We start from the raw sequence: 17,687 nt of genomic DNA, 5'->3' as shown, positions 1-17,687 counted from the left end.
CTCAGCAATGGAGACTGAAGATGATTTCATAATTCTTTATTCACTTGACAATGCAAATGTAAAAATGTAAAAATCTAAAATAAATTACATATTGTTAATAACAAAGTTAATCTGTATGAAACTTAATAAAGTAGAATTACAAAGTGCCTTACAAACAAAACAATAAATGAAAGAAAACAAGATAAACAGAAATGATAATATCAATGTACATGCTGTATAGTATTCACTAATGTTTATTCTGTTTACCTTATCATCCTTAGCAGTTTTGCTTTCTGCTCTCTCCTCCAGCTCAGACTGCAACTTTTTGATCTTCTTCTGCAGAGTCTCAACAGTAGGCCCCTTTCCATCTGGTTCTGGTTGATTCTAAGTGCAATGTACAACATAATACAAATGCTTTAATGTAATTTATGCTGTAACTTTGTTTTCAGGGCATTTCACTTTCATTCTCTCTGCCATTAAGTTGATAAATGCAGAGTAGATCTCTTTTTGTTTTGTTTTTTTTGGCACAGTTTTTTGTACTAACCCTTTAGGGCTCTGTATAAGTTTATATTCTGCGTGCAATATTACCTGGCACTTTACTCTATCCAGAGCAACATTACTGTGCAATATACTCAAGCACTTTATACAGCTGTTTCTATTTCTTTTAGTCGGTCTTGTATTTTTTAAGCACTTTGCACTTTAAACAGCTGTTTCTTTCTTTCCTTCTTTGTATTCCTTAAGTCGGGTTTGTACTTTCATCTCTCTGCTGGCCACTTATTGCCTCCTCTGTTATTGTGTTTAGGAGAATGTGTTGTTTGCTTGTTTTATTTATGTAAAGTTGGGAGTGTAGAAACTGAATTGCCCTTCGGGTATAAATAAAGTAATCTGAATCTGAATCTGAACTTTCATCAGCGAGTGTGCAGTGGAGAAAGAGAGGGAGTAAGAGACTGTCAGACACAATGGATCCATCTAGTGGCACAAAGAACATGTTAACTATTAACTTCATCTGTATTTGATATTTCTCTTTGCTCACTAACCCACCATTTCACGTAAATACCCAATAATTAAATTAGTCCAGATGAGGAATTGAACTTAAATGTCAGAAGCCTATGTCATGCTTATCCAGGGCATTTCATTATATCTCCCTTTTGCTATATATAGCAAAAGGGAGTGGCATGCTTCTTATGCATTTTACATTTCCATCAGAGAGACTCTAGAAACATGACGTGACTGAACACAAAACTATTTACTGAGTGAGATTCAGCAGGAGCCCATGGCTGAAGCCTCAGTGGATTTCTTGATGGGACTGACCTGCAGGGCACTGCTAAGCCTCTTGATTTGCTGATTGAGCTTCTGGATCTCCTGGTCTCTCTCTTCCTTTTCACTCTGCAGACGTCTCTGTGCTTTTTGACTCCGCTGAAAGTCCTGGTTCAGGCCTTCTACCTCCTCTTTCAGGGCATTCTCCCGGTCTCTAGCTGCTCTGACAGACTCCTTGGAAGTCTGAAGGTCCTCATGAAGCTCCTGCACCTGTGCCTGTGGTGGAAAGAGAAAACAGAGCTTTTATTTTTTTTTTTTCCATTATGAAAAATAAAACTTTAACTGAGATTCATCATTCAGTATTTTTGATGTCTGTACAACTTGCATTATACACTTATTCATGGTAAAGTAGGCACACTTGCAATGTTCTTTGGAACAATGTTCCTTAGAAAAAGGAGATGTGACTAGTTGATACTTTACTTACTAATACAAGTACTGGGCAATGTATTGATACATGGTGGTGTGTGTGGTCTGAGCTCAGCTGCAGGGGACAGTTATGATGCAGTAGAGGTGATGCAGTAGTGTGCGGGATGGAATCTGGGCCTCTCTCTCTCTCTCTCACACACACACACACACACACACACACTAAGATAAGTAAATTATGTATTTCTGTTTGATAAGTGTGTGTTTGGGAAAACAAAATGATGTTTTTCTGCAACCAAACATGATTGCGGCTGTGTGTTGAGCAGAGCCCACGTTAACACTGACTCTTGTTAAATGATTTTATATCAATATCATGATTTGAGACCAGTTACTGGGGTTTTAGATATGATAATATTGTGATGTGGCATAATTGCTGTCTTTTCCTGGTTTTAAGGGCTGCGTCACAGTAAAGTGATGCAGTTTTCTGAGCGTATTAGACTGTTCTAGCCCTTCTAATATTTGTTTCTACCTGCTTGGTCATAATATCCAAATTACTAATGACTGTTTACCAAAAATGTTGTATGAAAATATCTTAGGAAAGCACCAGAAGTTATCAATACAATATCTTCGAAATATCGATAGCGAGGCATTCGGTCAAAATTATCATGATATTAGATTCTATCCTAGATCGCCCTGCCCTAATTCATATAAAGCTGAATGTAACAGTGCACTCTGAGCAGTTGAATATGAAAGTTACAATCCTTTTCTGTTTCCACCTGTCAAATCCTCTTCAGTTAAAAAGGGATCATGTAGATGAACAGGAGGAGAAAAGGGCAAATAAAGTGGTGGGATCATCTAAGACAAAAGGGAGTGCTGCTGAATTTTTGGAAGGTGTTCCTAAAATGTTGTACACATAAAGGCAATCATTTCCACATGAATATGGGCTTATGATATGGGGACTCCACCTTTAGGTCTTTGGTGTGCTTGTCAACTAGCATCTGGACATTGAGACTGTCCTCTTTTTGTGCAGCGCTGGCAATAACTTGTTGCTCAGCCACAGATGTCATCTCTGCCCGGAGCTCCAACAGAGCCTTGCTGAGAGCCTGAAAAAGACAGAGCAGATGCCACATATTAGAACTCTCGTGTTGGTGTTGCAAGCATGATAATGAACCATCATCAGTTTCTACACAGAATGCACACTACTTGAAACTGATAAACAACAAACAGACACAAACATCCCATAAGGAACATCAAGGAACAAAAAGGAGCATTCATTTCTAAATGCCTTATACCAGACTTGGCTGTGTCAATTTAAAAAACAACAAACACAAACACACTTAAATCATGAAAGATCGAGCCAACCTTGAGCTGTTTCTCCTTCTGGGCCAGCTGTGCTTTTAGTCGTTCCAGGAGGTTTTTCATGGTGTTGCTGGGGGAGCGGAGGTTAGCCTCCTTCTGGGCCTCCAGCTCGGTTCGGAGGTAGTGCATCTCCTTCTCCATCTGGGCCGTTTGGCTCCTCAGCTCCTCAGTCTCCACAGACACAGCCTTCACCTGGGCAGCATGGTGTTCCTCCAGCCTGCAACACCTCCCCTCTGTTAGCTTGTTGCAAAACACAGTCACACATTTCCCCCCCGCTATTGTAAGTTGTTAACTTGGCATACGAATAAAGTTAGAGGAACAAAAGGCAGATATTAGTGCTGTGGTACTAATGGCTAATAGTAAACTGACTTCTGTTGCCATGTGGAATGTAAGAGCATGCTGTGTAATTTTCATGTGGCTTAAATGCCTATTTCCCAGTCAAATCAAACTTTATTTATAATGTACTTTTCATACAGCAAACTGCAGCGCACAGTGCCTTACATAGGGTAAAACAAAAGAATAAAATTAAAGGTTTCTAAAACATGGGAATATAACAGGATAAGAATCAATAAGATAAAGAGTAAAAGACATAATACAATACAATAATTCCACACGACCTTGAAGCTGTCTGATTTACACAGTGTGTCATTCATTCATCCATTCATTCATTTTCCAAACCGCTTATCCTCCTAAGGGTTGTGGGCGGTGCTGGAGCCGATCCCAGCGCTCAATGTGCAGAAGGTAGGGGATTTTGCCCAAAAGATTGGAGTGTTATTTTTAAAAAAAACAAAAAAAACAAAAAAACAAAATCTAAATCTTAAATGGCGCGGGGGTATTTAACCTTAGCTATAGTTTGTGGAGCCATGTGCTGCTAGACTCCTCATAATAGAAACCATACTGTGCAACATCCAGTACTGAATCAAGACTGAAAACATACTGTTACAGAGTATCATCAGTGACAAGCGGTATCTGCAGCTTTCATAAAGATGCATTTAAGAGTTTTTAGGACCTTACTGATCATACCTGGAGTGCAATAACAATTTAAAATGTAAAAACCAAATAAAGGAATAATGCTGCTATCCTATTTCTGACTAACCATAGCAATGAAATGTCTGAAGCTACAAGGCTGAAAAAAAGTTGTAGAGTATACCAAAAAGACGACAGGAAAATAATTACTGAGCGACATAAAGTCCAACTGTGTTATAAAAGGCAGACGAAATATAGCATATCCACAAAGCCTGTTCTGTCTGTATTAGTGTGAAAGGTAGACAAAGACATCTGTTGCATAGTGAAACTTCTATTATTGGCTGTGATTTTATATTTAGGTAATTCCAGACTTTTTGACAACACTCCCTCTACACTACCCTGCCCTGCCTACTTGCATTGACTGTCTTTAAAAAAGAAAACATTCCCTGGTTCAATGACAAAGGAGATACTCACTTTAACTTTTCATCAGCATGCCGCTTTGCCTCAGTTTCCACAGCGTTTCTATTTTTCTCCAGCTCGGTAGTGACCTGCCTCAGCCTCTCTGTGACGGAGGAGAGTGAGATGTCCTGTTCCACCACAGTCTGCTCCAACTCGGCCAGACGCTCCAGATGCTTGGAGGTTGGCACCTTGATGGAAGGCTTCTTCATCAGTTCCTGAAGAAGGGGGAAGTGAATGTAGATAAAACTAAGAAGTGTGCTTCTTGGCGAAGGATTTCCAGTTTGAGTCCCTGAACTGGCTGGGAAAATGCAGGTGGCCCAGGTGAATGAATAACACTCTCACTTCCCTCAGAAACAACAGGCAAGATGCCCTGAGCAAGGCACTTAATCTTCATTTGTTCAGAGGCAAACAACAGAAACTGGTCACACTAGAATATTTCCCATGTGGAACTGCATGAATTTGAAACAGGAGCGAGAGCTACTGGAAAAGAGCATGCATGCTCAGTTGAAGGTGGTCCACTCCACTAGTCACTCAGTCTGGCAGGTAATCGAGAATCATTTGCTATTGTAAAAATGTAGCTGGCTGGTTAAATCATGAAGATGGCCATTGAATTTGGGCATTTAACAGCAACTGTGGCCTGTTGATGTATGAGAATTTATTTTCTTACCTTCATTTGACTAGATGGTGCAGGTTAATGAAGAGAAGGTTTTTATGAGCCCATACCACCTAGTCAGACTAAATAAATGGATCACAATCAACGGATGACAGACAAGGGCTCATACGTACCATTGCGGCCTGTTTGAAGCGGTCCAGGGAGGTGTCAGTGTACAGGTCCAGTTTCTGATGCAACGTTCTCACCTCGTCCTCATGTCTCTTTGTGATCTCCTCTTGCTCCTGGGTTTAGAAGGACATCAAGAATATGTAATGTTAGATGCAGAGGAACACGTTTATGAGAGAAAGAAAGAAAAAAAGAAAAGCCCCAGCTTCTAAAATAGGTTACCCTTGTTTAAAGGGGTAACAAGTGAGATTTTTACCACTCCATATAACAAAATGGCCAGAATATATCAATGAGGGTTTGATGAGGCTGTTGATTAAACACTATGCCAGTTAGGGGTGGGTGATATAACTAAAATAATATCACAATATTTTGTTGTGTTATTAATGTTATTTAAGTTGATATGAAAAAAACAAAACAAAACAAAATAGTAACTACATTAGCCTATATCTAGCCTGCTATTTCTTAGTTGATCATTGTAATGTTAGTTAATTCTCAACCTTATTGTAGTCGTACAGTACCGAATCAAACCACCAGTATTCATTCAAACATAAATATAAATATCATTAAAGTGAGTAACAGGCTACAGGTTTGCTCATGAGTGAACCTGATGACGCAACAGGTGAAACACGTTTTTTTGGTTGAAATAAAAACTAGAGTAGAGTCAACACGGCGTGCGGTGGTCTGTTACTCACTTTAATGATTCTATAGACAATCCTGCGACCTACCAGCACTCGACCCGAGGCTGTACATGGATATTTGGACTGGAACTAACAAATAAATAAATATATCAATAAACACTCAAGGTCAGTTTTTAACAGTAACCCAGAATTACAGGCAAATAAGAATATTGTTCTTCAGAGAAATAAACTTCACTGATGTATTTCGGACAAGGTTACAATGACAATAGCGCCGGTCTCTGGTTAAATGAGGGTGCATGAAAATGGCATCCTCACAACGGACATGCAAATAGCTAACTTAATATCTTCTCCAGTGAATTACAGTATGAGCATTGCGGCGAAATGATGTGACAATGTATAAAATTGGCTGTAATTCCTAAACGGTTGATGCCATATTTTTGTTCAACCCCTTAAATTAAAGTTGAAAGTCTGCACTTCAATGACATCTTGATTACTCCATTACAAACCCACTGTGGTGGTGTACAAAGCCAAAATTAAGAATCTTGTGTCACTGTCCAAATACTTATGGACCTAACTGTAAATGCGCAATTACAATTACAAGACATACACATTATACACCACAAGCAAAAGGCACTTACTTTCTGTCACTGACTCAATACTTGGAATGTAACAAACTGGAACAAAGAGGAAGATATAAAGGTAACTAGAGCATATTAATCGCCACAGGCTGGTAAATCTAAACTATAGCCTATTGTGGTGCACGATGAACTTGTGCGGCCACTCTTTTTTTCCACACAATGGCAAAGGCCCGCGAGGTACATACGTCAATACACCTGTGGTGAGGAAAACACTGAATTCCTGGTCAGAGACTGATGCTGTTCTGTTTGCTGTTGTGGTGAAAGAGTGCTGTAGGCTGCATGGTAGGGTGTGCACATGCCTCAACATGTCATAACGCTGCTATATCATTGATATCGTGATCAGACACTTCTTTTTCGGAGACAAATTTATACTGGCATTATTGTGAGCAATATGATATGGCACAGCCCTAATCCAAAGTGCTGCGATTTTAAAAACCCAATTTCTGTCTCTCTTGTCACCACCAAACCAAAGATTAATTAAAGGCCCTTCAACAGCAGAAAGGATTGTTGCGTCACATTTAATTATACCTGTCTTGCTCTGGCCAGTAGGTTCTGGTATTTCTTCAGCACCTCCTCCTTCTGGTCGAGTCGACCCTGCAGGTTGTTGATGGTCTGGTGAGCCACCTTAAGGGCCGGCTGGCTCTCTGACTGGCCCTCCTCGTGCTTGGCTATGTCAGCTAGGAGACGTTCTCTATTGGCGGCAGCCGGGAGGCGAAGGCGCAGCTCATTGATTACTTTATCCCTGGACACAATGTTCTGCTCTGCTTTCCACAGAGCTGCTTCTTTCTCCTTTAACCTCTGTGAATGAAGAAGCAGGACCATTTGAACATGTAAAATAAATGCACAGGAATCACTCTTGGTGACCTTGGCACAGAGACTGTCAATCACAATACAAGAAGAGTACAAAAAATAAAAGTGCACACTGACATACAGTGTAAGGAGATTGGACAGATAAGATTGGACAGATATACTAGGAGACTACGTATAATTCTACATACACAAAATGACTGTGACATAATTATCTATCTGGATGTTCTACATAATTGATAGGTCAGAGATATTTATTTTTATTTACAGCAATACACGTGCTTCAGAATGGAAGTGAATACATTTGGATTTACAAATGAATAGGGACTAAACACTATACCTCGTCCAGACTTTTACAAGCGGCCTTTGTCTCCATGATGGTGCGGCCCTGCTCTTTGATTTTCTCCATGGCAAACTCCAGCTGATGTGCAACAGGTAGACTTGGGTCTGGTTGACCACCAGTGGCCTCCTCAAGCTGAAAACAACCAAACAGAAGAGGTTGAGTTTCTCATGGATAGGATTTACCTATGAGCCCACCCAGTAAGGTTTGTACACACCCAATAATAATATAAGTCAGTATTTTTTTTTTTTTTTTTTTTTTGTCAAATTAGTCAAACTGATATCATTCACATCATTCAGAGCAGGCTGTGCAACCGTTACTTTGCCTTGCACATTAGACGACCAACTCCTCCGCTCCCTCCCCACTCTTTCCTGCTGTGCAAGTAAACCACACAGACTGAGGGAAGACTGAGGGAGCGAGACATGGTTTGTCACTGGCTGGTGACCTCAGGAAAGTTAGCCTAGACACAGAATAAGAGTTTTCTGTGGTTTGGATTTCAGCAAAGTGGTAAAATCAGTACAAACTAGCAGAGGCAATGCATGTGGAATAATATAATGATGATGATGATGATGATGATGATGATGATGATGATGATGATGATGATGTGAGTGTGTGTGTGTGTGTTTCTGAGACCAAAAATATGCTGTTGAGTGCAAGTAGCTGCATTGCCTAACTTATTTACTAATCATCTCACTTATGTCCTTATTTTCTCTATTTGATCAAAGGTGCTAACCAAACATATCAGGAAACCATAACTAAAAAATCTAATTTTGCCTGAGAGCATTGAATTTTAACTTCCTTAAAGGCTCTTTCACACTAAATTTGCTTGTTTTTCCTGTGTTCACAGAAACATTCACAAACCCTTGGCTATACATTAGACCCAGGGGGTGAAACTATCTACCGTATTCCCCCAATTAATCGCCCGGGCGTTTGATATGCAAAATCAACTTGGACCCCAGGCGTTTAAAAGAACCAGGCGGCTATTCGCTGCAGGCCTTTATTTATTTTTGCACAGACCTGCACCAGGCCATCATTACAGTACAAAAGTACTAACAATATGGTACAATACAGTACACCTTTTTCTAACGTTAGCTAGCTCTCTTATTTTGACAGAAAATGTAAGTGCCGCACGGTTATTGTGCGACTAACTGTTTACTTCTGCAAAATAAGGTGAATAGCCTTATTTTGGGTTACCTCAATATAATGCAAATAATCGCCCTGGCGGTTATTCGGGTGGGCGTTTAATATGCAAAATGGGTGCAGACCCCAGGCGTTTAAAAGAACCAGGCGGCTATTTGCGGCCGGGCGATTAATTGAGGAAATACGGTAATTACATTTACTCATACTACTGTAATTAAGTAGCTTTTTTGTGTACTTTTTGTGTACTGACCTGCCTCCTGTCATGTCAGAGATGTGATTTTTTTTAGATATATTATTATGAAAATATCAGATTATTATTATTATTTTTCTTGTACTTGTTGTCGTTGAATTTTTCAATGATATTTTGTAAATTTAAAGTTTGTATTATTTTTTACTGTATATTACTGAGTATGCTGTATTTAAAGCTGCATACACCAAACATAACCATTAATTGGTAAACGACTGTGAAAATAACTTTGCTTTTTGTTTTTCACTGTAAGCCAGTGTATACCTTTCCAGCAGTGCCCAAAATTTCATTCTTCTGCTTCTCGTGCAGGTCTAGTTGGCGCTCCAGCTCCACCTCTCGCTGGTCCCAAGCAAGCTGGCGTGCGTCTTGAAGCTGACATGAGAAAGAGTTTTCTGAGTGCATTTGTTTTGGTATAAATTTGAAAACATGATATCAAGGAAATCCTTGGAATGGGCTGCAGTTCTTTGAACTTGACCATAAATCAATACAAGGAAATGTTTTCTTGTTTAGGAGAAATTTCCTTAAAACCTCTTCAGGGCAAGAATCATGGGATTACACTCCCTGCTTACCCTCCATTCAGAAGTTTAATTTACGTGCAGCGTGTTTTTGAGCCCCAAGGGAGGAAATGAGGACGAGTGAGCCTAAACTAATCCAAGCATAAAATTAATTTATACCATAATGATCTGTTAGTGGATAAAGCTGATGAGCATGCGCAGTTTTGAACATAATGAAGCCATCATTTGTGAATTTGTTTGAGTATTAACAGATTTGTGTGTATGTGTGTGGGAAATTCCAAGAATTTTCCTCTCACTGTGTTTTGCTGCACAATATCTTCTTCCAGAGAGCGGATGGTGCGTTCCTGTTCTTCTACTAGGCTCTTCAGGTACCTGATCTCCTCTTTCTGGACCCCCAGCTCCCTGCCCTTCCTCAGCTGCAGCAGATGAGCCTCTTCCATCTTCTTGTGCCACTCAGTCACCTGATTGAAATCATGCAGTGCAGTGTTGTTCGACTTTTACAGCTTGTGAGATGTGCAAAAGGTCTTTGACAAGAGATCAACAGTGTAAGTAAGCATGTTTTCAAACATATGACTATTAAATTAATCCAATCAATCCACCAGCCAACCAGAAGCTACAAGATGGTGAATCCCATTAGGATACATTTCAATGTAATAACATTCACACACACCCCTTCCCAAACTGACCTTTTGTGCCCCTTTCACATCCTTTAGTGTTGAAATAAGCTCCTCCAGCCCTCGCAGCCTCACTTCCAATTCTTCTGCCTTTCCCTCTGCCTTTCTCCTCTCTTCCTCTGCCTTTCTTTTCTCTTCCTGGGCTTTTGCTCTGTCTTCATGCAGCCTCGTCATGGTCACAGAGAACTTCTCCTGCTGGGGTAGTGGCAGTGCTCCAGCAAACTGCCTGCGAAGGGACTGGATGGTCTGCCGCAGATGCTTGGCACGACTGCTGCCCTCAAGGCGGGCGAGGTATAGAGCTCGCTCACCAGCATCCAGTCGCTGTTCGGCGCGGAGTTTGTAGGCTTCCAGGTGTTGGATATGAGTGGCAGTGGCCTCCAGCTTGGCCAGGGCAGCCGATTCGCTGAGCTGCAGTGCCACGATGTGCTGATGGAGCTTAGCAATGAGGGTCTTCTCATCTGACTGTGACTGAAAGAATGACATGGCACTGAGACTGACATACACTGTTTGGAAACACTCCACTGACACTCCATTAAGACAATATTGTAGGGACGAGTATTGGTGTCTTCACCGAATATTTAAACAATTGTATTTCTGATAAACAGTGAGTTATGATATGGACATGATTACCAAGCAGAGCAGGGAAATAACAGAACAGTTAGAACAGTCCAAAAATTCATAAAATTGTATCCCTTCACTGTAATGCACCCTTTAAAAATCAGGAAACTGTATCACAATATTGTGACATCTAGTCTTATATCACAGTATAGGTATGATATTGATATAATGCTCAGCCCTAGTGGTGATTAATTAATCTAGAGATGCCTTTCCTCCACTCCAAAACTGACTGACTGATATTGGACATTTTCTGTGTATTTTGGTTTCGATAAAGGTTTTTTTGTTTGGAAATGCTTAAAGAACTGTTTGAAATATTGGCCTTTATCACAAGCACTCAATGTGTCAAAGGACTTCAGAAGGAATGAATCTACCAAGAAATAACTTACTAACAATCAATCATAGAACAGAATGATGTAACACAAACAGAAGAAAAAAAAAAACAAAGCAGAAGACACAAAATATCAAGTTCTAGTAGGACAAAGCAGGATAACATATCCTACATATATTAGCAAACCCTCACCCCCGGCATTGGACCCTCTTCATGGAAAACAAACCTCCTAAGAAAACCTTATTAGGAAAAAGTATGTGAAACAGGCGGAGTCAAAGAGGTGACAGCCTTTGGGACACAAAGTGAAAATTGTCAAAGAATTCATTTCTCTTGTACACCAGAAAGTATCACAGAGGTGTTATTATGTGTTATTAGCCTACAGAAGAGGGACATCACCAGTATGAATCCCTCAACAGGCTGTCAAAGAAAAATAAATGATTAACCCTGTAATTAAATATGATTAAGGTGCCCTTGCTTTAACCCGCTGCTCCGCTGGAACTGCTTACTGGCCAACAATAGCACTGTACTGACTATCTCTCAATGATTAACTGAAGTGTAAATGTGAGGTAGAGCAGCACTGAAAAAAGTTTGTTTACCCAAACCCTTCCTTGGATCAATATGGAATTAAAAACTCTTACCTGGTAATCTCGGACTTGTCTCCTCAGAGCCTCTACCTCTTTCTCTCTAGACTGCTGTCGGGCTTCAAGAGCAGACACCTGCATCTTAGCCACGTCAGACACCTCCCGCAACCTGTGTGAACAGCCACACATGACGGTATTTCCATTGCATACATTTTCGCTTATGTTCTCATCCTCAGCAGCTAAGAGTGAGTGCAAAAGCAAAATATGCCTACATGCCAATGTTGAGATAATAAGCAACATACAGTGAAAACAGTACGAGTACCAGGAAGATCATGTATTAAAGACAAATGCTAGGTTAAGAAATATCCAGTATTTTTCATTCTAATTAGAAGTTTACAATTGGAAAAGATTATATATTGTGAAAGTTGTTATTGAAGACATTAAAGAATATAAAGCAGTTGTCCTACTAGTGTCAGTCTTGTACTGAAATAAAGGGATAAACAATTTTCAGTTGACCAGACTGGATCTCACTGCTAACAAAGGAACCACTACATCAGAGTTTATATTTTTCCTGCCAGGGACCATGGCACCAGCACTTGACAGCTTGATAAATCATTGAGCATATTTCAGTGACCTTTCAAAAAAACACTTTGATCTGCTTCTAAAACATTTGCTCATTTTGAAAATAAAGAAAAGGAATCTCAATTTTCATGCCTATCAGTCTGTTTGCACCATAGCAGACATACTTAGACGCCTCGATACGAAGCTCAGCCGCTGCTTTTTCCAACTCGGCAATCCTGGCTCGGTCGGCGTCACTGACGGCTTTGCTTACGCTTTCTGCCAGCTCATCTCTCAGCTCTCGCTCCACCCTCTGAGCCTTCATATTCAGCTTGGTTAACTGAGGACAACCAGAGACAATGGTCCTTGTTGAGACTCTAAGCCAATTTTGAACATTCATCATGGTCAAAGGGCTCGTTATAGGATTACAAGGAAAAATCAATGTTTTTATAGGAGCATTTCACTGGGTCTTTGTAATAAATACTCGTGTCACGCTGTTTTGAGGAGCATAGGCCAAAAATGTGCTGCTGCTATAAAGGATCTTTGTAGAGTAGAGTACTTTCTAGCATTGAAAAGGGCTTCTGATGTTGTACAACCTAAAAGAACCTAATTCTGATATTAACTAGAATCCTTTTTTGTTAGGTGCATATGTAAGCTGGGTGCACTAAATGGCTTTCCAAACTATTTTCCTGCACTTATGAATTATTATGAGGGATCAGATATTATGTGGGAAACTATGAGTGATGAGTCATACAGTTTGCCTGAAGCAACAGCACAGATCTCAAGTATGTGACAGAAAAAAGGAACAAATGCTAGTTTTCCTTGGAAGAAGTTTCATAAATACATGATACAAGGCCTCTTACCTCTGCAAACTTGGATTCAAGTTCTGTGTTGCGCTCCTCCACCTGCCTGAGGGAGTTCTTCATGTGTGCATACATGGTGTGGGCATGCTCTGCCCGCTGCCTCTCATTCAGCTCTTTCATTTCCAGAGCAGTGATCCGTCTGGAGGCAGACAGTATCTCACTGTTGGCCACTGCCTTGTGCTTCTTGTGCTTGCTGCTCTCGCCACCTGAAGGAGAAAAAATGCCATTTAGGGTCAGAAAATGACTTTTCAAGACCCAGTCTGTAATAGCAGTATGACATACACTGCTAACAGCCCACTGCTGTCTAATGCCCAGTAACCTCTCATTCCCCTATTGTTTTTACTTACCTGCTGTGCTCATGTGTTCCCTTGCTTGCTCCAAAGTATTCACTTTCTCCTTGGTGATCTCCAGCTCTTTGTTCAGGGCTGTGATTTGCTCACGGAGAAATCCATTCTCATTCTTAAAGATTAAAATAAATAAATAAATGAATAAATACATAAATAAATACGTTTTTTGGCAAAAAGTTTTTAGTCATTGTCCTTTTCTGACAAATTCAGAAAAAAATATTGTGTCAAGTGGAGATGCACTCAAAATATTAGGGCAATCAATACATTTTGTTACCTCTAGATGTTCAAGGTTGGTGGTTCTTTGTATTAGGTGGTGGTCCCTCTGCAGCATGTCTCGGTATTTGACTGTTAGCTCTGTGTATTGTTTGTTGGCCCTCTCCAGGTTTGATGAGGGGACACTGTCGTCCAAAGCCTTCTGTAGTGCTGCAATCTTATATGCAGCCATTTCCTACAAATGGAACAAAAGTCCGTCATAAGACCAAAGTTGAAAATGTCAGTGAGACTGGTTGGTTATACTTTAAAGATTTCTTCTGATAATTTTTGTAGTTCTTCCTTAAAACTTAGCAATGAGTGATATATTGTTCATATAGATACTGTCATATGAGACTAGCCTAGGAGTGTGATATTCTAATATTGTGATATAGCATACATTTTCTGAACTTGTTAAGACTGCTGTAGCCATTCTATTATCATTTCCTTTGACCCTTTTGGTCGTAATATCCACACTAAAGCTGTTTCATAATGGCTTAAAAAATTGTATATCAAAAAACTGTTAAAAATAAATATCTCAAGAAAGTAGGCAGTAGCTGGCTATAATACTGTCACATTGTCAGCATCAAGGTATTTGGTCAAAATTATTTGACACTTGATACTTTGTCACTGTTTAATCAGCAAAATGTAACCTCTAGATGATAGTTACTGAGTGAAAATGCATTTCTGTGATTCTGTGAAGCCCTTTGGTGGAATTTCCATTTATGTCTCTCTACCTTGTATCTCTGCAGGTAGCCTATCCTCTCAGACACAGAGGCCTGCATTTGGGTGCTGTCGTCCTTCAGCTTGTTGTTCTCCTTACGGAGGTGCTGCTCCTGCTCCAGTATGATGGTGTAGCGTCGGACCAGGGTCTTCTCGTTCACCCGCAGCACCGTAAGCTTGCGGACTGCTTCGCCCATCTGTCTCCTGATCTCTGCTGGGTCCTTCTGTAGGTTGTCCAGCAGGTCCTGATGCAGGTGCAAAATGTAAAAGTGCTTTGCTGGAACTCAGTTTGGCTTGGTTAATCAAAAATCAGGGGGAGAGTGAAACAAACTGATATATTGTTCGTTGTCTAAATTTGTGAAGACACTTCATCAATTCACTACAATCTATCTATTGTAAATGTTTAACTGGCTGGATGGCAGGGCAACTCCCTGAATACGCCACCAGTCAAACAAGGTGCTCAATTTGGAGTTTTAAACCCATCTGACCTGCAGTGTGGGAAGAAACCAGAGCACCTGTAGGACACCCAGACTAACAGTTTTTTGGTGCGATCCACTCCTGGAACAACAAACCACTGTACCATCACAGGACAGTAGAATTCATTCTTTAAAGCTTCTCATTTTGGTCTGACTCACGTTGAACTCTTGGATTTTGACAGTATCCACCTCTCTCTGCTGCTCCAGTTTGTTCTTGATCTCCATAAATGTTTCTCTCTCCTTCTGCCATTCTTCTTTCTCACTGAGGAGACACACAAGAGTATTTAGTTACTGTGTGGTCAGATATTCAGGCTACTGTCAAAATTTTTGCACTTCAGTGGGTGAAAACCAACTGTAGCCCCACCTTAGGTATTCTTTATAAAGGAGACCCTGCTGATGGCAAATGACAGCAAGCTTCCCTTTGCATTCCTCCAGTGCTGCTGTGAGCTCCTTGCATGACTCTTCCTTGTTGCTGATCTCCTAATTATTGTAAGCATTATACATGTTTAATCTTCATCTGAGAGATTTAGAGAGATTGACTCTTTTACCCAAAAATGACTTACAATAAGTACAACAATAGAATGAGCTTTTCTTAAAACAATACAAGCAAGCAATAAGAGGCAGCACAATGGCCAAAGCCACTGCACCCAGAAATTAAAATAAATAAATAAATAATTAAAAAAAATCTACAGTATTTACTGAACTCATATCTGTTATCTGTTGTGGTGAGCCAGAGACACAATGGCACTCACCTGGAGCAGTCGAATAGCGTACTCATTCAGGGAACTGATGACCTCCGTGCTGGAAGGTGCTAAGGCCTCAGGGAGGGTCAGAGGCCGGAAAACAACTCCATTGCTGCCCGACTTCTTCAACAGTTCCATTTCGCCTTCCAGCTGGCTCACCTGACCAGCACAGATGAAGAAAATCAAAAGCAGTAAAAGAGTTAACAATCTCTCTTAATTTCTCATGTGTTGCCTAATGCCTAATTTACGCATGTACACTACTTTGAAGAAAAGTTTGGTGTCAGAATATCTGCAGAGGCTGTGAAGAGACAGATGATGGCAGAGGACCACTGATTTTGTATAAGTGTAATATATAGATGCTTCACATTTCTGCTAATACTTTCCCAAAGCAAGCAGTTGTATTTTAGAACGCTGATGTTTTAGAAGGCTGATTTTTCCTATCTTTTATCCAGCCATTGGTTCCTATTCATTCCACTAAAATATGAAAATCAAATTTCAGAGACTTCAGACTTTTCTCACCACCCGTATTAAGTGCAATAAAGGCGTTCACATTATTTTCTCTAAAAGTAGCAGCACTGTGTTTTGATGACTTGAAATCAGCTAGAATGGGACAGTCCCTCCACTGGAAAATAGTCCCAGGGGAAATGTTTGCTTTACACAGTCAATTATCAGTTCTGTGGTTTATTAATACTGACAATAGTGTCGGATAGCCACAGATCATTTGAAGATGCTTCAACTAATTCATGTTTAAAAAAGCAATTTTGATTTCATGCTGTGAAATTTTCAAAATGGCCTGTTGAGATGTAAAACGTGGGTAAACTGTGGTAAACAGGCCAAACATTCAAAATCACTGGTAAAGTCTTTTAAACACAAGTTGATCACTACACAGCTGACTTAGCAGTGTCCTATATTCAAAGACCAAAAACAACCAGTGACTTTTGGTTACATTGCTACCAGTGTTTCTCTGAAAATGTTTGTCTGAAACATCTCTACGTTTTTGTTCTTTAAATTTCAGGACTGGTTAAATACTTGAATATGAGCAGAAAGTGATTCTGGTTTTGAAACAGGTTGCAACACACAGCTGCAACCATATTCCTTTATATTGCAACGGTTTTCATGAATGCTTGACAACTTGACATATAAGTCATATGTAAACGTACAGGCAGGACCCCTGACAAGTTAAAGAGCACTGTTGTGTTTTATAGCCAGAGGCGCTTGCTTTTTGGCAACGGGATAGAGGTGACAAAAGATTAAATGGGAAAATAATGTTTCATGATATATATATAAAAAAAACAAAGATCATATTCTCTGCTATTACCACTAAATGGCATCAGCAGTTTTTCTTGGCACATGACCAACTGTGTATACCTTTTCTTTAGCTCTTGCAAGCTGGCTCAGCGTGCTGGCTGCTTCTTCCCGGGTCGACCTTAGTTCCTGCCTGAGTTCATCATTTCTCCCCACCAGCTGATCTATTTGGGATTTAAGGTGCAACGTGGCATCGGACTTCCCGGTCAAACTCTTCAGCTCAATAGCCTGCGATGTGAAAGTAGAGTTAGCCTTTGATAGAAATGAGATAAAAACTAAGGCTAAAAACATTTAGATGGTGGTTGTGATCCACTTTTACTGTGTGTGGCAAATCTTCAATATATTCCACCACTATCATGATCACAGTCATGTGTAGGACAAGCTTCAATATTAATAACCAGTGTTGACGATTTTAGTCTGGTGAGGTATGATGTCTGGGAGATGCAACAAAATTCAAGGGTGAGCAAGGTAGGATTTATGTTGTAGGTAAACAATTGACTGTTATTCAAAATAATGCAAAGGACAGAACAGGCCTTTCAGATTGTTTTTAAGTTTGAATCTATGTATTTCCACTGTAAAGAGTAACAACTCTAACATTTGTCTATGCACCAAGCTCCAAGAAAAGTTCAGGCCTAAACGTAGAGCATATTCTTTGTATTTATGCCCTTTCAGTGCT

The 17,687-nt window shown here is 40.1% G+C and overlaps 1 protein-coding gene across 5 annotated transcripts in view; it reads right to left on the bottom strand.

Annotated features, from left to right (window-relative positions):
• The window catches only part of cep290 (centrosomal protein 290), a 46,838-nt gene that overhangs the window by 9,872 nt on the left and 19,279 nt on the right, over window positions 1–17,687 (bottom strand). For all 5 annotated transcript variants that reach the window (XM_030054579.1, XM_030054574.1, XM_030054576.1 and 2 more), the window contains 21 exons: window positions 17,075–17,239; window positions 15,716–15,865; window positions 15,328–15,443; window positions 15,123–15,225; window positions 14,502–14,732; window positions 13,790–13,963; window positions 13,516–13,627; window positions 13,169–13,374; window positions 12,494–12,645; window positions 11,805–11,916; window positions 10,233–10,688; window positions 9,843–10,007; window positions 9,296–9,403; window positions 7,645–7,779; window positions 7,026–7,295; window positions 5,230–5,337; window positions 4,459–4,658; window positions 3,022–3,235; window positions 2,625–2,762; window positions 1,291–1,512; window positions 247–363 (listed from right to left, as the gene is read on the bottom strand). In XM_030054579.1, coding sequence (XP_029910439.1) covers window positions 247–363; window positions 1,291–1,512; window positions 2,625–2,762; window positions 3,022–3,235; window positions 4,459–4,658; window positions 5,230–5,337; window positions 7,026–7,295; window positions 7,645–7,779; window positions 9,296–9,403; window positions 9,843–10,007; window positions 10,233–10,688; window positions 11,805–11,916; window positions 12,494–12,645; window positions 13,169–13,374; window positions 13,516–13,627; window positions 13,790–13,963; window positions 14,502–14,732; window positions 15,123–15,225; window positions 15,328–15,443; window positions 15,716–15,865; window positions 17,075–17,239 — 3,654 coding nt within the window. The remainder of the gene's footprint in view (window positions 1–246; window positions 364–1,290; window positions 1,513–2,624; window positions 2,763–3,021; window positions 3,236–4,458; window positions 4,659–5,229; window positions 5,338–7,025; window positions 7,296–7,644; window positions 7,780–9,295; window positions 9,404–9,842; window positions 10,008–10,232; window positions 10,689–11,804; window positions 11,917–12,493; window positions 12,646–13,168; window positions 13,375–13,515; window positions 13,628–13,789; window positions 13,964–14,501; window positions 14,733–15,122; window positions 15,226–15,327; window positions 15,444–15,715; window positions 15,866–17,074; window positions 17,240–17,687) is intronic.

This window comes from Myripristis murdjan, chromosome 6 (assembly GCF_902150065.1).
Source record: "Myripristis murdjan chromosome 6, fMyrMur1.1, whole genome shotgun sequence".
Classification (NCBI taxonomy): domain Eukaryota; kingdom Metazoa; phylum Chordata; class Actinopteri; order Holocentriformes; family Holocentridae; genus Myripristis; species Myripristis murdjan.
This window is presented reverse-complemented; position numbering and strand designations above follow the sequence as displayed.